Here is a 16651-nt window from a genome sequence, read left to right as displayed (position 1 = left end):
ACCACTAAGGAAAATGATTGAATATTACATATTTGTGAGTGGCAAGAGTATGTGAACCGTTGCTTTCAGTATCTGCTGTGACCCCCCTTTGCAGCAATAACTGCAACTAAACGTTTCCGGTAGCTTTTGCTCATTCCTGCACACCGGCTTGGAGGAATTTTAGCCCATTCCTCCATACAGAACAGCTTCAACTCTGGGATGTTGGTGGGTTTCCTCACATTAACTGCTCGCTTCAGGTCCTTCCACAACATTTCGATTGGATTAAGGTCAGGACTTTGACTTGGCCATTCCAAAACATTAACTTTATTCTTCTTTAACCATTCTTTGGTAGAACAACTTGTGTGCTTAGGGTTGTTGTCTTGCTGCATGACCCACCTTCTCGAGATTCAGTTCATGGACAGATGTCCTGACAGTTTCCTGATGTAATTCAGAATTCGTTGTTCCATCACTGAAGGCAAGCCGTCCTGGCCCAGATGCAGCAAAACAGGCCCAAACCATGATACTACCGCCACCATGTTTCACAGATGGGATCAGGTTCTTATGCTGGAATGCAGTGTTTTCCTTTCTCCAAACATAACGCTTTTCATTTAAACCAAAAGGTTCTATTTTGGTCTCATCCGTCCACAAAACATTCTTCCAATAGCCTTCTGGTTTGTCCATGTGATCTTTAGCAAACTGCAGATGAGCAGCAATGTTTTTTTTTGGAGAGCAGTGGCTTTCTCCTTGCAACCCTGCCATGCACACCACTGTTGTTCAGTGTTCTCCTGATGGTGGACTCATGAACATGAACATTAGCCAATGTGAGAGAGGCCTTGAGTTGCTTAGAAGTTACCCTGGGGTCCTTTGTGACCTCGCAAACTATTACACGCCTTGTTCTTGGGGTGATCTTTGTTGCTCAACCACTCCTGGGGAGGGTAACAATGGTCTTGAATTTCCTCCATTTGTACACAATCTGTCTGACTGTGGATTGGTGGTGTCCAAACTCTTTAGAGATGGTTTTGTAACCTTTTCCAGCCTGATGAGCATCAACAACTCTTTTTCTGAGGTCCTCAGAAATCTCCTTTGTTTGTGCCATGATACACTTCCACAAACGTGTTGTGAAGAGCAGACTTTGATAGATCCTGTTCTTTAAATGACACAGGGTGCCCACTCACACCTGATTGTCATCCCATTGACTCTAATTTCACCTTCAAACAAACTGATCATCCTAGAGGTTCACATACTCTTGCCACTCACAAATATGTAATATTCAATCATTTTCCTTAATAAATAAATGACCAAGTATAATATTTTTGTCTCATTTGTTTAACTGGTTTCTCTTTATCTACTTTTAGGACTTAAGTGAAAATCTGATGATGTTTTAGGTCATATTTATGCAGAAATATAGAAAATTCTAAAGGGTTCACAAACTTTCAAGCACAACTGTAAGTCATAATCAGCAAAATGAAATAAACATTTGAAATATATCACTTTGTGTGCATGAATCTATATATGAGTTTCACTTTTTGAATTGAATTACTGAAAAAAATTCACTTTTTGATGATATTCTAATTCATTGAGATGCACCAGTATATAGACGGTGTGAAATGAATCACTGTGTTTTAATTGCCAGTGAGAACGTCCACCACACACATGGATCACCCCTCACTGTTCAATTATTATGTAAGGCGCTACATGAACTACTTTCTGCGCACGTGAATGTCAATGGTTAGTTCTTTTAGTGGAATTTCTCAAGCCCTTTGCCAGGCCCAAGTGTAAATGTCAACTTAAACCATTCTTCCTTAAAGGGTTTTAAAGGTGAACTCCTTTATTTGGTTTTAAATTCAAATCAAAAGCTGCTGAAGGTGTGCTACTATCACATTACACATCCAGCTCCACTCAGCTCAATCATCCAGCACCTCGGGGGTCACACGTCATTATAATATCCAGCATCCTCTTTGCTTAGCTACCCCCCAAATAAAGATTTCCAGGAAGAGCTTGGTGTGAACACTTCTATGAACGTGTGCAAAAAACACTCGGCACACTGTTTATTTCAGCCTTAGCAGAGAAGCACACTCTTCAAAACAGAGTGCTTGGAGCAAAACCAAAGTAACAGCTGAATAAACCAAAAAAAAAAAAAAAAAAAAAAAAAAGAGAGAGAGAGAGTCCAGGAGTGGATTGTTGGCACGGGCACGCCAATGAGTAATGTACCCAACAGAGATGTTGCTAGAATCATCTCCACTTGAAAAAGAAAAAGAAAAAAAAAATGCACTCTTGGAGAGACAAACATCCAAGACAACAATGAGGTAACGTGGGACCACTGATGGCATCAACCCAAACAAGCACACAGTGCAAACAGTCAGATAATGAAGGAGCAACTTTGGGAAAAATAAATAGGACAGCAAGATGTCATGTGGGAAGGAGCCCACATAAGTCCATAACAGAAATACCTGTCAGTACTACCCCAGTCACGAAAGAGCACAAAGACGAGTGCCCATCACTTGTACAGGCTCATGGACGGACTCTGGTACATGCACATGTACGCATCACACAGTAGCCTTCGTGCAAATCCCTGGATGCTTTTCGGATCGAGCGCATGGAGCTCCTCAGGAGTCATCTTTAAATACGCCCCTACTTCCGGGCACGGAGTGACCTGTGGGATGTTGAAACCATTCTGCCCACCTGGATGATAAAACAATAAAAATAAACAAATAAAATTGAGTGGTTCACATGAATAATCATGGACCTCAAACCCTCCACCTCAGAAAGAGAGTAGGGCTCAAACTGAGACGCAATGTCATGAGCTGTTCAAAACAACAACAAAAAGAGTTCCAAGTCGTACCATCCCGATCAGCCATGCTGTCAAAGAAGAGCCAGGCAGAATCTCCTGAGCCATATTTTACAAATGCTACATAGTGACTGGTTTCTATACAGAGCACGGCAAAGAGTTCCATTTTCTGCTGGGGGAAGCGACTCTGGCGCCAGCTACTGTCTACCAGCTCCCTGGGGATGGAAAGCTTGCCAAACTTATGGCCTTTTCTCTGTGGATGAAGATGCACCTGCAATTTAAAAAAAAAAAATTGGTTATCACAGCAAATAATAATATATTGGCTGCTGGAGAACAATGAATAACTTTATCACAAATACTGTATGCGACAACTTATTTTCTTACTCCAGAAATCCTGCCCCAAAATCCTGGATTTGCCTCTGCCAAAATAAACTTGAATTATTCCAGCACAGCGTGCTGAGGCGACAGGAGCACTGCATCAACGTTTACAAAAATCAGTACACAGAGCCACACTGACCTGTCTGAGACACTTGCCCGAATCAAATTCTATTACAGCCGTGCTGCACTCCCACTACAGTAGATACTGTGCAGAAACTGAAGAAGACAACATGGTGGAGAGCTACAGATGGTGGTCCAGAGGTCTTCACTTTAGCCGGGTACTGCCTGACCCACCCAACACCAAGAAATGGAGAGCAGGGTAACACGGACAGACTTGTGCCAATGGAGATTACCTGCGTCATGCTGGGGAGGTTGAGACAGTGGCACACTTTACATTGACCTGTGTTAGGTACACACAGATCAGAGACGTCATCTGCAAAATCCACAATTTTACATCAATTCAACCCAGAGGCCCAACTCAGAGTGCTGTGCAGGGGACACAGCAGTCAACATGCTGGGCACACAAGACACACAGACAAAACCAAATACCACTGCAACAGAACCATCAATGGCAGGGCTCCATAAATAATACACTAACCCATAAATAACAACTTACAAAATAAATTGTTTTAAGCATAGTTTTACTTTAATGTAAATATGTTTTTACAATTCTAACTATTTTCTAATAAAAACTTAAAATGCCAATAAGGCTTAATTGAACTAAACTGACACAAATCCAAGCACTGAATTGACTGACTGTAGGAGAAAACAGAATGGCAATGAGAGAAGGCAGCCTGCAAAATTATGCTACTCAAGCCAACAGCCCCATCTAGTGATCAAAAGGAGGAATGGAACTGTTTCAAGTTGCACAGCCGGAGACCCAGTAGCACAATTTTCCCCGTCTTAATTTAACCAAAGACTCTGAGTTTAACTCACCTGCATGTTGCACTTTTCACAAAATTGCTTGATCTTCCCCGGCATGATAGTGACATCGTCATAACATTCTCTACACTCGTAAAGAGCCAAGCCAGCACAGATCCGACATTCCCTAGGAGCTGAAAGCATTATATCTGTTTAGCTGATGCCTTTATCAGTAATAGAGTAATTCTCAAATTCACTAAGTACAATTCAGGGGTGCAATTGGTCAGAGCCTATACCTATAGTGACTTATAAATACCAGTGACTTATGAAGTTTTAATGGCAGGCTGAAATGACTTTCTCAGTATAAAACAGTCAGCAGTAACACTTGAACAAGTAGGCTTGTGCTTTAGAAACAGAATTCCCTTTATTGACTTGGGGTCTTCTTCATAAACTTCGCATGGATTCAAGCACATACTTGGACTGGTGACCAACCAAGGAAAAAGTTGGGTTGCTGCTAGAAGAGATGTTGGCGAGGCCAGCTGGGGGGGGGGCACATCCCATAGTCAGAATGTGGAACCCAGTGTCCCAGTGCAGTGACAGGGACACTTATGTAAAGATGATGCCATCCTTTGGATGAGACATAAAATCAAGGTCCTTTGTAAAGTGTTGGGTGTATTCCAATGTCCTGGCTAAATTGCACATCATGGCCTAGTCAGTCTAGCCCCTTAATCATCCCCTGCTTCTAATATTGGCAAACTACCTCTCACCATTTAGCAACTAATGTGTGGTGAGGATACGGGCACAAAATGGCTGCCATCACATCATCCAAGTGGATGCTGCACATTAGTGGTGGTTAAAGTGCCTCTCCACTCACTGTATAAAGCACTTTGAGCAGCGAGGAAAGCGCTATATAAATGTAAAGAATTATTATTATTATGATGATGATGAATGCACATGTGACAATACTACTACAACTGCTGCTACTATTACAACAGTGGTAACAATGCCTGGCGCCAGGCTAGCTGCTCCAAATACAATGTAAACACACCAAACAATGGCAACAGTCTTTCAAAGGATGTCATAATTACAATGGTCTGAAAATGCTTAAAACAAAAAGACTTACTGTCTTCAAGTAAATCAGTAATGTCCAGCTCCAAAGAAGGAAAGATTTTGTTGAACATCTTGAAGTCTTTTCCAAAGCGAGGCATTTGCAGAATGAGACAGGATGGAGCCTAAGATTAAGGCAGCAAAGATAATTAGTACAACATTAACCTGAATCATCCAGAGAGACACTAGACATCGAGCCAAGATCAGCTGGCATCCACATGACAGACATACAGTGTCCTCCATATATGTTTGGGACAAAGACACAATTTGACTTGATTTAGAATTCTACTCCACAGTTTAAAATTACAAATCAAACGCTTCTGAAGTGATTAACATGCACATTGCAGACTTTCACGTAATGGTATTTGCATAAACTTTAGTCACACCATGTGAAAATGATAAGAACTTTTTATACAGTACACGGTCCCACCCTGTTTCAGGGTATCAATGTTTGGGATAATAGTCATCACAGGTGTTCGTGATTCTTCAAACCCTTGTGGAGTCTGTAGTTGCCATTGTTCAACATCAGGGGCCTCATGTATAAATGGTGCGTACACACAAAAATGTTACGTGTGAACGTTTCCACACTCAAATTGCGATGTATAAAACCTAAACGTGAAGTAAAGCCACGCACATTTCCACAGTAGCTCAAACCCTGGCGTACACAAGTTCTCCGCTCGGTTTTGCAAACTGGCAGCACCCAGCGTCAAAGCAGTGCTACTGTACAGTGTGGTTTCCCTTTCTTTTTTAGATCCACATCCCTGACGCGGCTTTATAAATACACTGTAATTAACCGCATATTGCTTATTAGTTTAATGCATCTGATTGTAATTAACCTGTAACAATATAATGGTCCACAGAATGGTCAAACTATTCTAAATACCATAGCTGCTTTAGCACTGTTACTCTCACTGCACCTTCTTCTTCTTCTTTCAGCTGCTCCAAGTTAGGAGTTGTCACATCTTTTTCCATATTACTCTCATTGCACCACTTTTGAGTATTTATATCACTGTATCTGAGTGTGGAATCACAGCTCTACAGCAGTTGATCAGAAAGAGAATTATCAGTATGCAGCATCAAGCACACGTTGCCTCAGCCATTTGCTATTTGAACTGCTCTCATACGACAAACGCTTAAGAGCCTTTCCTGTTCAGACCTCAGGGTTCACAAACAGTTTCATCCCAAGAACTAAACGCGCACTCAATCAGTCCATCAAGTGCTCCTTGCAGAACTGCTTGTACCCTCACTGTAAACTTGTGATAGTTATAATATTGCACAACTTGAGCCACTTTATAAAGTGCGTATTTACATATGATGACGACATCATTTTTAAGATGAAATGCAGCAAAATATGTTTAGTATATTATACAGATAAAACTTTAACTTCATTTAAATAATCTACATTGTTAATAATTAAACATGCGAGGACATGGTGCCGCAGCGCTAGCGAGGAGCTGGCGCTCCATTCACGGATTGTTCTTTCCTCACACTGTATTTTTCTAAACATGTACTACGAAGATATTTCAATGTTCCTTAAAAGTTTTGAAGAATCGGTGTTCTAAACTTACAGATGGCTTAACATCTATTACAGAGCTGATTGTGTGGCGATTGGGTATTTGGAGAAAGAAACGGAAGGACAGGAATTGGAGGTTAATATGTTTGAAAGAGACAGTACTGCTGCAATAAAGTAGTTCATCAAAGGTCGCGCATGGCACAGCAAGCACCGTGTTCCCATGTTTAATAACATGCTTTAACTCCGATCGTCATGAAAATGATATCACGTATACATCTCAGCATTTTAATTGCTCAGAGAGCTGTAATATCACGAATGTAATGGATTCTGTGTCCTGTCGGAGGAAGAGAAAGCCCAGAAGCACGTAGCGATTCACACAAATAGAAGATTAAATACAAAATAAAGCACTTAACGTGCTACTTTAGTTACAATGGGATTTGAGAAACTAGTGAATTAAACGATCTTAAGATGGAAGTTTATGATGTTCTACTTTAATGACAAAATAAACTACATGATTAAAGTGGAAATTTCGAGATTAAAGTTGACATTTTGTGCTTTTTTCCCCCCACTGTGTGCCTTTTTTTCTTTCTCTGTGCCCTAATAAGCTTTCATATGACAATCAGACGGTGGGCTACAACTCGCCTTTTCATGGCGACTTTGATATTTGACAACTTCTTTTTTATTTTGGGCACTGTGTGACTTTGTGAACTTGAGCTTTCAAGTTTCTCCGATACTCTATGTCACTCGATCAACTTCCTTTTGTTGTTTATACCACTTTTTAAACCAACAAATAGTACGTTTTTCTTTGCCTCCACTTGGTATTCGCTGAAATTCTTGTACTTTCCCTCGTGCTGTTGCTATTGCCCTATCACAGAAGGCGGAGCTTAAGGGCTATTTATATTGATTTGCATATTCAAAGAGGCGTAATTCTGGGAGGAGTTGGGGCGGGACAGCAGGCATGTGCACGTGCATTACTTTCACGCTGACTGGGATTTATGGAGCGGAAGAACATGGAAGCTGGCAAACACACAGATTTATGCATCTGGACTTTTTTTTGCGTACGAACATTTCCGCTTTTGTGCTTACGCCATGTTATAGTGTGAATTCTACGAATGGCGTTATGCATGAGGCCCCAGGACAAGAGCTGTGCCAGTGAAATTCAAAGAAGCTATTATGAAGCTGAAGATAGAAATAAAACCATTAGGGGGATCAGTAGAACCTTAGGATTACCTAAATCAAATGTCTGGGGTATCATTAAGGAGGGAAGAGTACACTGGTGAGCTCAGTAATCAGAAAGGGACTGGCAGGCTAAGGAAGACCTCCACTGCTGATGACAGAAGCCCCAAATGCCTGTCCAACACACCAGAAACAGTCTTCAGGAGACGTGTGTGTGTGTGTGTGAGGCAACTATCCACAGAAGATTTCATGATCAGAAATACATAGACCACACTGGTTACACATGTAAACCACTGGTTAGCCAAAAAAAAAAAAACAGGCTGGGCAGATTACAATTTGCGAAAAAATACTTAAGAGTCTGCAGAATTCTGGAAAAAGGTCTTGTGGACAGACGAGATAAAGATGAACCTGCATCAGAGTGATATCAAGAGCAAAGTATGGAGAAGAAAGGAACTTGCCAAGATCCAACGCAGACCACCTCATCTCTTAAACGTGTTGGTGGGGTCTTATGGCTTGGCCATGTACGGCTGCTACAGGTCCTGGCACACATCTCTTCGTTAATGGCAGTGGCCCAGTGAATTCTGAGGTGTACAGAAATATCTTATCTGCTCAAGTTCTAGTAAATGCTTCCAAACTCATTGGGCAGCGCTTCATCCTACAACAAGATAATGATCCAAATATACTGCTGAGGCAACACACGAGTTTATCAAAGCTAAAAAACTGAAAATTCGTGAATGGCCAAGTCTGTCACTTGATTTCAATCCAATTGAGCAGGCCTTCCGTGTGTTGAAAAGAAAACATAAGGGGACAAGACCCCCGAAATAAGCAGGAGCTGATGATGGCTGCATTAGAGGCCTGGCAGAGCATCACCAAAGAAGACCCTCAGCACCTGGCGATGTCTATGAATCGCAGACTTCAAACAGTCATTGCATGCAAAGGAAATGCAACAAAGTACCAAATGTGACTGCTTTAATATACTGGCCATTGCTGTGCCCCAAACATTATGGTGCCCTGAAACACACTGTGTTACCATTTCTACATGGTGAGACCAAAATGTATGTAAAGACACTCAAATGAAAGTGTGCAATGTGCACTTTAATTACATCTAACAGGTTTGATTTGTTAATTTAAACTGTAGATGGGGGCGGGAAGAATGTGTCTTTGTCCCAATCGTTATGGAGGGCACTGTAGCTACCTCACATATCAGTACCAATGGTCCAACTGGCACTTACCCCAAAATCAAGGTAATTTCTAAAAACCTCCTAAAGGAGAGGAATACGCCACTTGCCCTCAATCCATCCCTCTCATCAGCACTAAGCCATTCCCATCCCCTGTGTTGTTCAAAGTGTGAATGTGTAAACCGCAAGGCTTTCAAGAATGGCCCTCACCCCCCACGCAGCTCTGTACCTCTGCAAACTTCAAGTCACTGTTGATGAATGACCACTCAAGTAACTGCTGACTAGTAGGAACACCAATCTTCTCATTCTTATCCATGAAGATCTGATAAAAGTAACAGTCTTGAACCTTCTGACCCGCTGACCTACAAAATAGCAGAGTGTTACAAGCAGTAATTCCTGCTTCATCACAGAGCACACAAGTAGAAAGAAAAAAAAAAGACTGCTTTTTATAGATGGACACTTTGGTGGAGCTTCAGTTGTTTAAGCATAACCCCAGGGTATAGGAGTAAAAAAACATACCAGATCAACCTGACAGATAAGTGACCGGCAAGTGCACATCTTTGAGTTTTAAGTTACGTGGGATATCTATTTCCTTCTCTCTAATGCATTACACATACACAGTAATACATACAGGTAGTGGTCAAAAAGGCAGATATAGGTTAAATTTAGGCACAAAAACCATACTGGAAGTAGAAAGAGGCATTGTTAGCAAGTCAATGAAGCAATTAACTTCCAACAATGTTCAAGATTACAAATAAAAGTGCTGGGCAAGCGGTCTTTGTTTACTATAATTAGAAGATGTCACCAAGGTCTTGTGTTGTAATGATGTAGATCTGATTGCTGGGGCTCATTTAACTAGAGATTTAGAGCCAAGGGACTGCTCTAGCTGCTCAAGTCTTAAAACTAGAGCATCCGAGGGGCAGTCAGCATTGAAACTCAGAGTGAGGGCCATCAGTAGTGAAGGAAAGCTGTTTTCAGAAGTATAAACTCTGGGATTATACTGCATGCACTGCTAATGAGAAGAGCAAACGTAAACCAGTTAAAAGCAAAACAGAAGCAGCGCGTGACCATCTTCAATGGAAGCTGTTGTCAAGAACACTACGGTGCAGAACACCCAAGTCAGGGCGCAGTGCACAAATCATTCATTACATGCCAATGTGTTGTTTTCAAGGAGTGCAATAATGGAAGAAGCAAAGGCAATGGATTGGCAAACGGTAAGGGAATGTGAAAATGTCCAAATGAATCTTCTTTCATCACGTTCTCCACAAATGCCAGTGTATATGTGAGACACGCAAACACAGAAGAAATTAATAAAACAGACAGTCCCAAGGGCTTTGTTCCAAAAGCACAGAGTTCTGCTGATTAATAAGGATGTGGGGCACTTAATCTAGATATGGTACAAGTGCTCTCCTCGTCTCAGAAGACAAATGTCAATACTAATCCACCGTAATAAAAGGACAAGTGCCTGTGTATCTGTCTGTGTGTCCATCCAGTTGCTATAACTCTGTAATTCCAAAAGATGGCACATTACAAACATCGACACTGCTTTTACAGAATCCCATACCAAATTGCACATAACACAGACATATACTTTGAAATTGTCGTTCCAACAAACGGCACATCAAACATTTGTAGCAATGCATTTCATTACTACTTAATAGATGTGCTACGCATCTGAGATGGGTTGAAATCCAAGTAATCAGTGTAGACCTCAGCGTTAACATTTGCAGTGTACCATGCAAAGCACATGTCTCAGTTATATGCCTTTGGTATGGATAAGTAAAAACAGTAATAATGTTTGTGATGCATCATCTATTAGAATGACAAATGCAATGCATTTTATGGCTAAAACAATTTGTGATGGCCCATCTTTTGGAATGACAGAGACATGGCAAATGACTGGACACACGGACACTCAGAAACTTAGCATTTTATTGCTACAAATGTTTGTGATGCAACAACTTTTGGAATGACAAGAGACATAGCAACCAGATGGATATACAGACAGAAGCACAGATACTTATCCTTTTATTACTACAAATGTTTATGATGCACCATCTGTAAAAACGACAAATTCAATGCATTCTATCACTACAGTACATGCATTACAAAATACATACCAAAAGATACTGCACACTGCAAACATTACTACTGAGGTCTACGTTGATTACTTAGATTTCAAATGGTCTTAGATGGGTAGCACAGCTAGTCATCGCATAATCATTCTGACTGACCACTTTCGCCTACAATTTTTGCCAGATGTGGCGTCATCCAGAATAACCTGCATCGTATGTCCACACATAAAAATATTTATTGTGTTCTTTTCAGGTTTCGTTATTTTCTTGGCCTCCTCTGTTCATTAAAAATGCTTCATACCGTGAATATTTAGATATTACAAAGGTCTAAGGTATGGGTAGCTGTCGCCACACACCTCTCCCTTTGTAACTGCCATAAAAGACATTGGGCACTCATTATGGCATGCTCACCTGCACTGCAAAATAAGGCGACTTATTAGTTTATGAATATATAAATTTCATTTAATATAAATTGTTCTTTTAGAATATTATTTTTAAGCATACTGTCCAGGAGACAGTAGCAAACATAAGGCAGGCTAAGTTAGCACTCGGCACATTTGTCACCTTGGCTTTGAAGGTTCGGTCAGGAGGCCGAGGTGCTTGTTGCACTATTCTACAGCTGGGCCAAAAGGTGCATCTGAAGAACTGAATTCATCTTAGCAGGCAAAACACAAACCGGTCACCCTCCCAATATTTACCCATTAGGCCTCATTCATGATCATTCAGGTAGGCAGCTCACTTGGGTATTATTCAGCACTACCCAATACTGAACTACAGCATGTTCTGTAAGTCTACTGTAATCTGCCACCCACTGATATGAGACACATATAAAAGCTTCACCCGTATGCTACTGTATTCCAGAACAGAACCTTAAATATTTACAGGTTATTGTGTAATTTGGAAAGAAGTCCGATGCAGTTTTTCCCCATCTCCATCAAAAAGTCATGAGTTACATGAATTTCTCATGAAAGAATGGTATGAAATACTCATTGAGAAATCCAGGGGCTAGTTGTCTGTGTCACAACAAACATAAGCTATTATCGTAGACCATGGTGACCTGGTATGTATTAAGTACTGAGCATTTTTTTGGCCACTATCAGTATATATTGTACACAGATTCATATCATATCCGCACACCCACAGACGTCAATCATTTCATGAAAACCAGCCCCCTTTTTCTGCATACCTTTCATGCTCACCATAGCCTCCTGAAGTTTCTATGTATGTATTTCTCCCCTTGTAACTTAGAATGTGCTTGCTTCTCATCTACAAGAGACTAAACTGCCCAAATGCATCTTCACTGCACTTTATTAACCATGTGAAATGTAAGTCCAATTATTTTCCCACATACAGTATCTCATATCTTAAAGATCTAATTTCACTAAGCTAGTTCACAACTTTGTAATCAGGAACTGGAGTGATGAAGAATGCAAAAACAAATTTGCTCACCTAACTTTTAACAAAGGATCTACTCGCAAAATATGATGGAAAAGTATATTGAGAAATTCTTCTGGGTCTGGAAAGAAAAGGAATGGACATGTGTAAGGCACTTGCATGGAAAAGAGAGCTGACAGGTGACAATATGCACCAATTCGAGTTGAGACATGACATTAGCCTACAGTGTGTCAACTGCTATCTAGACTTGGGACTTCAAGGACACTGCTCACCCTTCTCTTCAGAAGTAAATCCAGAAGCAGCTTCCACTTTCTCTAGTATTCTCCGGAGTTTCATGATCTTGGTGGCACACACATATCCATGTCTGTCAAAAGGGAGGAGAACATGTTATCCAAGAGTATGGAAGGGCACATGCACAACATTCATCATGCAGAAGCTCGAAAACAGTAAGACGCAAGTGAAAAATATCCCAAAGTTCCAGCTATGTTAGAAAAAGATGGCAACTAGACTGTGAAAACTGGAACCAAACTTTTCAAGCTGCGATCCCACCAACTGAAGCGTTTATTTTCCTGGACCCCCTGGCTGTCTGACCATACAGTAGTTTTTGTTATTAAGCTAAACTTTTTGATTCTCTACTGTTTTATATAACTTTTTGTAAATGGCTGTACTTAGTTTTTCATTTTCTTTTTTCACTCTGTATAGTCATTATTTAATTTAAACCACTTTGAGCTTCTTTCATGTATAAAAATGTGCTATATAAACAAATATTTAAATATATATATTTATATATACTACTAGTGGTAGCGCTGCTGCCTCGCAGTTAGGAGACCTGGGTTTGCTTTTCGTCTCTGCGTGGGCTTCATCCGGGTGCTCTGGTTTCCTTCCACAGTCCAAAGATATGAGGGTTAGGTGCATTGGCGATACGAAATTGTCCCTAGTGTGTTCTTGGTGTGTGTGTGTGTGTGTGTGTGTGTGTGTGTGTGTGTGTGTGTGCCCTGCGGTGGGCTGGCGCCCTGCCCCGGGGTGGTTTCCTGCCTTGCGCCCTGTGTTGGCTGGGATTGGCTCCAGCAGACCCCCGTGACCCTGTAGTTAGGATATAGCATGTTGGATAATGGATGGATGGATATACTGCTCAAAAAAATTAAAGGCACACTTTTTAAATCGTAGTATAGCATCAAGTCAATGAAACTTCTGGGCTATTGATCTGGTCAGTGAAATAGCAGAGGGGCTTGTTCATCAGTTTCAGCTGCTTTGGTGTTAATGAAATGAACAACAGGTACACTAGAGGGGCAACAATGAGACAAACCCCAAAACAGGAATGGTTTAACAGATGGAGACCACTAACATTTTTCCCTCCTCATCTGTTTTGCCACTCATTTTGCTTTTGGCTATGGTCAGTGTCACTACTGGTAGCATGAGGTGATACCTAGACCCTACAGAGCTGGCACAAGGTAGTCTAACTTCTCCAGGATGGCGCATCAATACATGCCATTGCCAGAAGGTTTGCTGTGTCTCACAGCACAGTCTCAAAGGCATGGAGGAGATTTCAGGAGACAGGCTGTTACTCTAGGAGAGCTGGACAGGGCTGCAGAAGGTCTTTAACCCATCAGCAGGACCAGTATCTGCTCCTTTGAGCAAGAATGAACAGGATGAGCACTGCCAGAGCCCTGCAAAATGACCTCCAGCTGGCCACTGGTGTGAATGTCTCTGACCAAACAATGAAAAAAAGACTTCATGAGGGTGGTCTGAGGGCCCAATGTCCTCTAGTGGGCCCTGTGCTCACTGCCCAGCACCGTGGAGCTTGATTGGCATTTGCCATAGAAAATCAGAATTGGAAGGTCCACCACTGGCGGGTGCCCTGTGCTTTTCAGAAATCAGAGCAGGTTCACCCTGAGCACATGTGACAGACATAAAAGGGTTTGGAGAAGCCATGGAAAACGTTATGCTGCCTGTAACATTGTTCAGCATGAGCGGTTTGATGGTGGGTCAGTGATGGTCTGAGGAGGCATATCCATGGAGGGACACACAAACCTCTACAAGCTAGACAACGACACCTTGACTGCCATTAGATATCGGGATGAAATTCTTGGACCCATTGTCAGATCCTGTGTTGGTGCAGTGGGTCCTGGGATCCTCCTGGTACACGACAATGCCCGGCCGCATGTGGCGAGAGTATGCAGGCAGTTCCTGGAGGATGAAAGAATTGATATCATTGACTGGCCACCATGCTCACTCGCCTGACCTCAATCCAATAGAACACCTCTGGGACATTATGCTTCAGTCCACCTGACGCCACCAGGTTGCACCTCAGACTGGTCCAAGAGCTCAGTGATGCCCTGGTCCAGATCTGGGAGGAGATTCCCCAAGAACATCATCCGTCATCTCATTAGGAGCATGCCAACCCTCCAACGTTGTCAGGCATGCATACAAGCACCTGGGGGCCATACAAACTACTGAGTACGATTTGGAGTTGCTGCAATGAAAATTTTATCCAAATGGACAAGCCTGCCTGCAGCATCATTTTTTCACTTTGGTTTTCAGGGTGTCTTTGAATTCAGCCCTCTGTTGGTTGATAATTTGCATCAAACGTTGTGGCACCCTTTTGGTCCTAACACATTACCCAGTGCATATCAGTAGAGATATCCAGCAGAATATTTTTTTCCCCATTGAGATCGTATGTGTTTTCAAAGTGTTCCTTTAATTTTTTTGAGCAGTATATATAATCCAGTGCCTGGGTTCAATGGAGTTTGCACCTTCAGCCAGGGTTTTCCACTCACCTCTTCATAGATATGTAGGTTTAGGTTACTTCATATTTCCAAACATTCCACTTTTACGAGTGTGCATGTGAGCCCTGCAAAGGACTGACACTGTCCAAGGTAAAATATATATATATATAAACAGCTACAGCAGGTCTGAGAATAGGATGAGATATTTAATCCTATAAATCAATAAAATTATTTTAAACTCCTATGTTAATCAAAAATATGTACTCTTTTAATTTCCTACTTTTAACATTGTTTTTTTATTAATGAATGTATTGATGCAGTCCCTCAGTAAAATCGAACATTAGCTCTTCCTGTCAAAATTCTGTTTGCTTCATCTTCAAAGGGATGTGGAAATAGAAATGGGGCATAAATGGCAGCAAGTGCAAATCCATTGCCTTTCAAAGCACACTGCTAATTAGTCATGAGAAACTAGAAAGGCCACAGCAGATTTTTTTTTAGTTTAAAAAAATAACCCTTGAAGTGGATGCCATCTGTCGATTTACAGATAAGTTGCTAACACATGTCTGATCTATCATAAGCTAAACACAATCCGACGAGCATCATCTCTGCAGCAGCACATGGTGACAGCAGCCTCTCAAACTGTTAGAGATACTTTGCAGTAGCAATGGATGACAAAAACCTGGCACTGTGAAGAAATTTTAGCATGTCATAATCTAAAAAATATAGCAAAAAATAAAATAAATACATAAGGTAAAATTTCCTTAACTATACCAGTAAACCCTTAAAGCTTAAGGCAGTAATAAAATTAAGATCTTCTTTCTACTGATGATTCCCAACAAACCTAAAACAGCTAAAGCTCTACTACCAAGAACACTGGATAAAATCTCACTATCATGATTCAGCAAAGTCGGCAGATAATTAAAACTAGGGGGCTTCGCCCCATGCTCGCTTCGCTTGCCAACCCCCGCGTTTGGTTTTGTGGATACACAATTTTAAGTTTTTTTTTCTTTGAATTGTTGCTATTTCATTAGTTTCACTTTTATTTCAGAACTTCTGTAAAATCAATATTTGGAATCTTTCGAGTCCCAATGTGCAGAACTTTTTAAATGAGCTCCGTGAGACGTGTTTAATGATTTTGTACCATAATTCAGGGTAGGTGTCTCTGTTTGGAATTTTGGCACAGACAAAACAATCAACATCATCAGCATTTAATATTTTTTTTTGCAAAGTAACCAATAAATGCATGTGAGGTAAACTCCGTTTTTGAAATTCTCTTGACTTAAACTTCAAAGCCTTACAATATTTACATACTTCTGACATATCACCTATGTCCATATATTCAATCTCTATTCGCCTTTTCGTTATTTCTCCGAGTAATAATTTCTCTTTCTTTGCGCTAATGCGATGTTTACTTTCTTTGTTTTGACATCGTCTTTTTTTGCTGCTTTCATATTCTGTATCTTGCTCTGCATGTG

The 16651-nt window shown here is 41.0% G+C and overlaps 1 protein-coding gene across 5 annotated transcripts in view; it reads right to left on the bottom strand.

The window, feature by feature from the left end:
• Positions 1-2236: 2236 nt before the first annotated feature.
• The window catches only part of cylda (cylindromatosis (turban tumor syndrome), a), a 60520-nt gene continuing 46105 nt past the window's right edge, over positions 2237-16651 (bottom strand). For all 5 annotated transcript variants that reach the window (XM_039762885.1, XM_039762881.1, XM_039762882.1 and 2 more), the window contains 7 exons: positions 12723-12814; positions 12505-12571; positions 9210-9342; positions 5130-5238; positions 4082-4200; positions 2822-3038; positions 2237-2661 (listed from right to left, as the gene is read on the bottom strand). In XM_039762885.1, the coding sequence (XP_039618819.1) occupies positions 2477-2661; positions 2822-3038; positions 4082-4200; positions 5130-5238; positions 9210-9342; positions 12505-12571; positions 12723-12814 (922 nt within the window). In that variant the 3' untranslated portion in view covers positions 2237-2476. The remainder of the gene's footprint in view (positions 2662-2821; positions 3039-4081; positions 4201-5129; positions 5239-9209; positions 9343-12504; positions 12572-12722; positions 12815-16651) is intronic.

This window comes from Polypterus senegalus, chromosome 9 (genome assembly GCF_016835505.1).
Source record: "Polypterus senegalus isolate Bchr_013 chromosome 9, ASM1683550v1, whole genome shotgun sequence".
Classification (NCBI taxonomy): domain Eukaryota; kingdom Metazoa; phylum Chordata; class Cladistia; order Polypteriformes; family Polypteridae; genus Polypterus; species Polypterus senegalus.
This window is presented reverse-complemented; position numbering and strand designations above follow the sequence as displayed.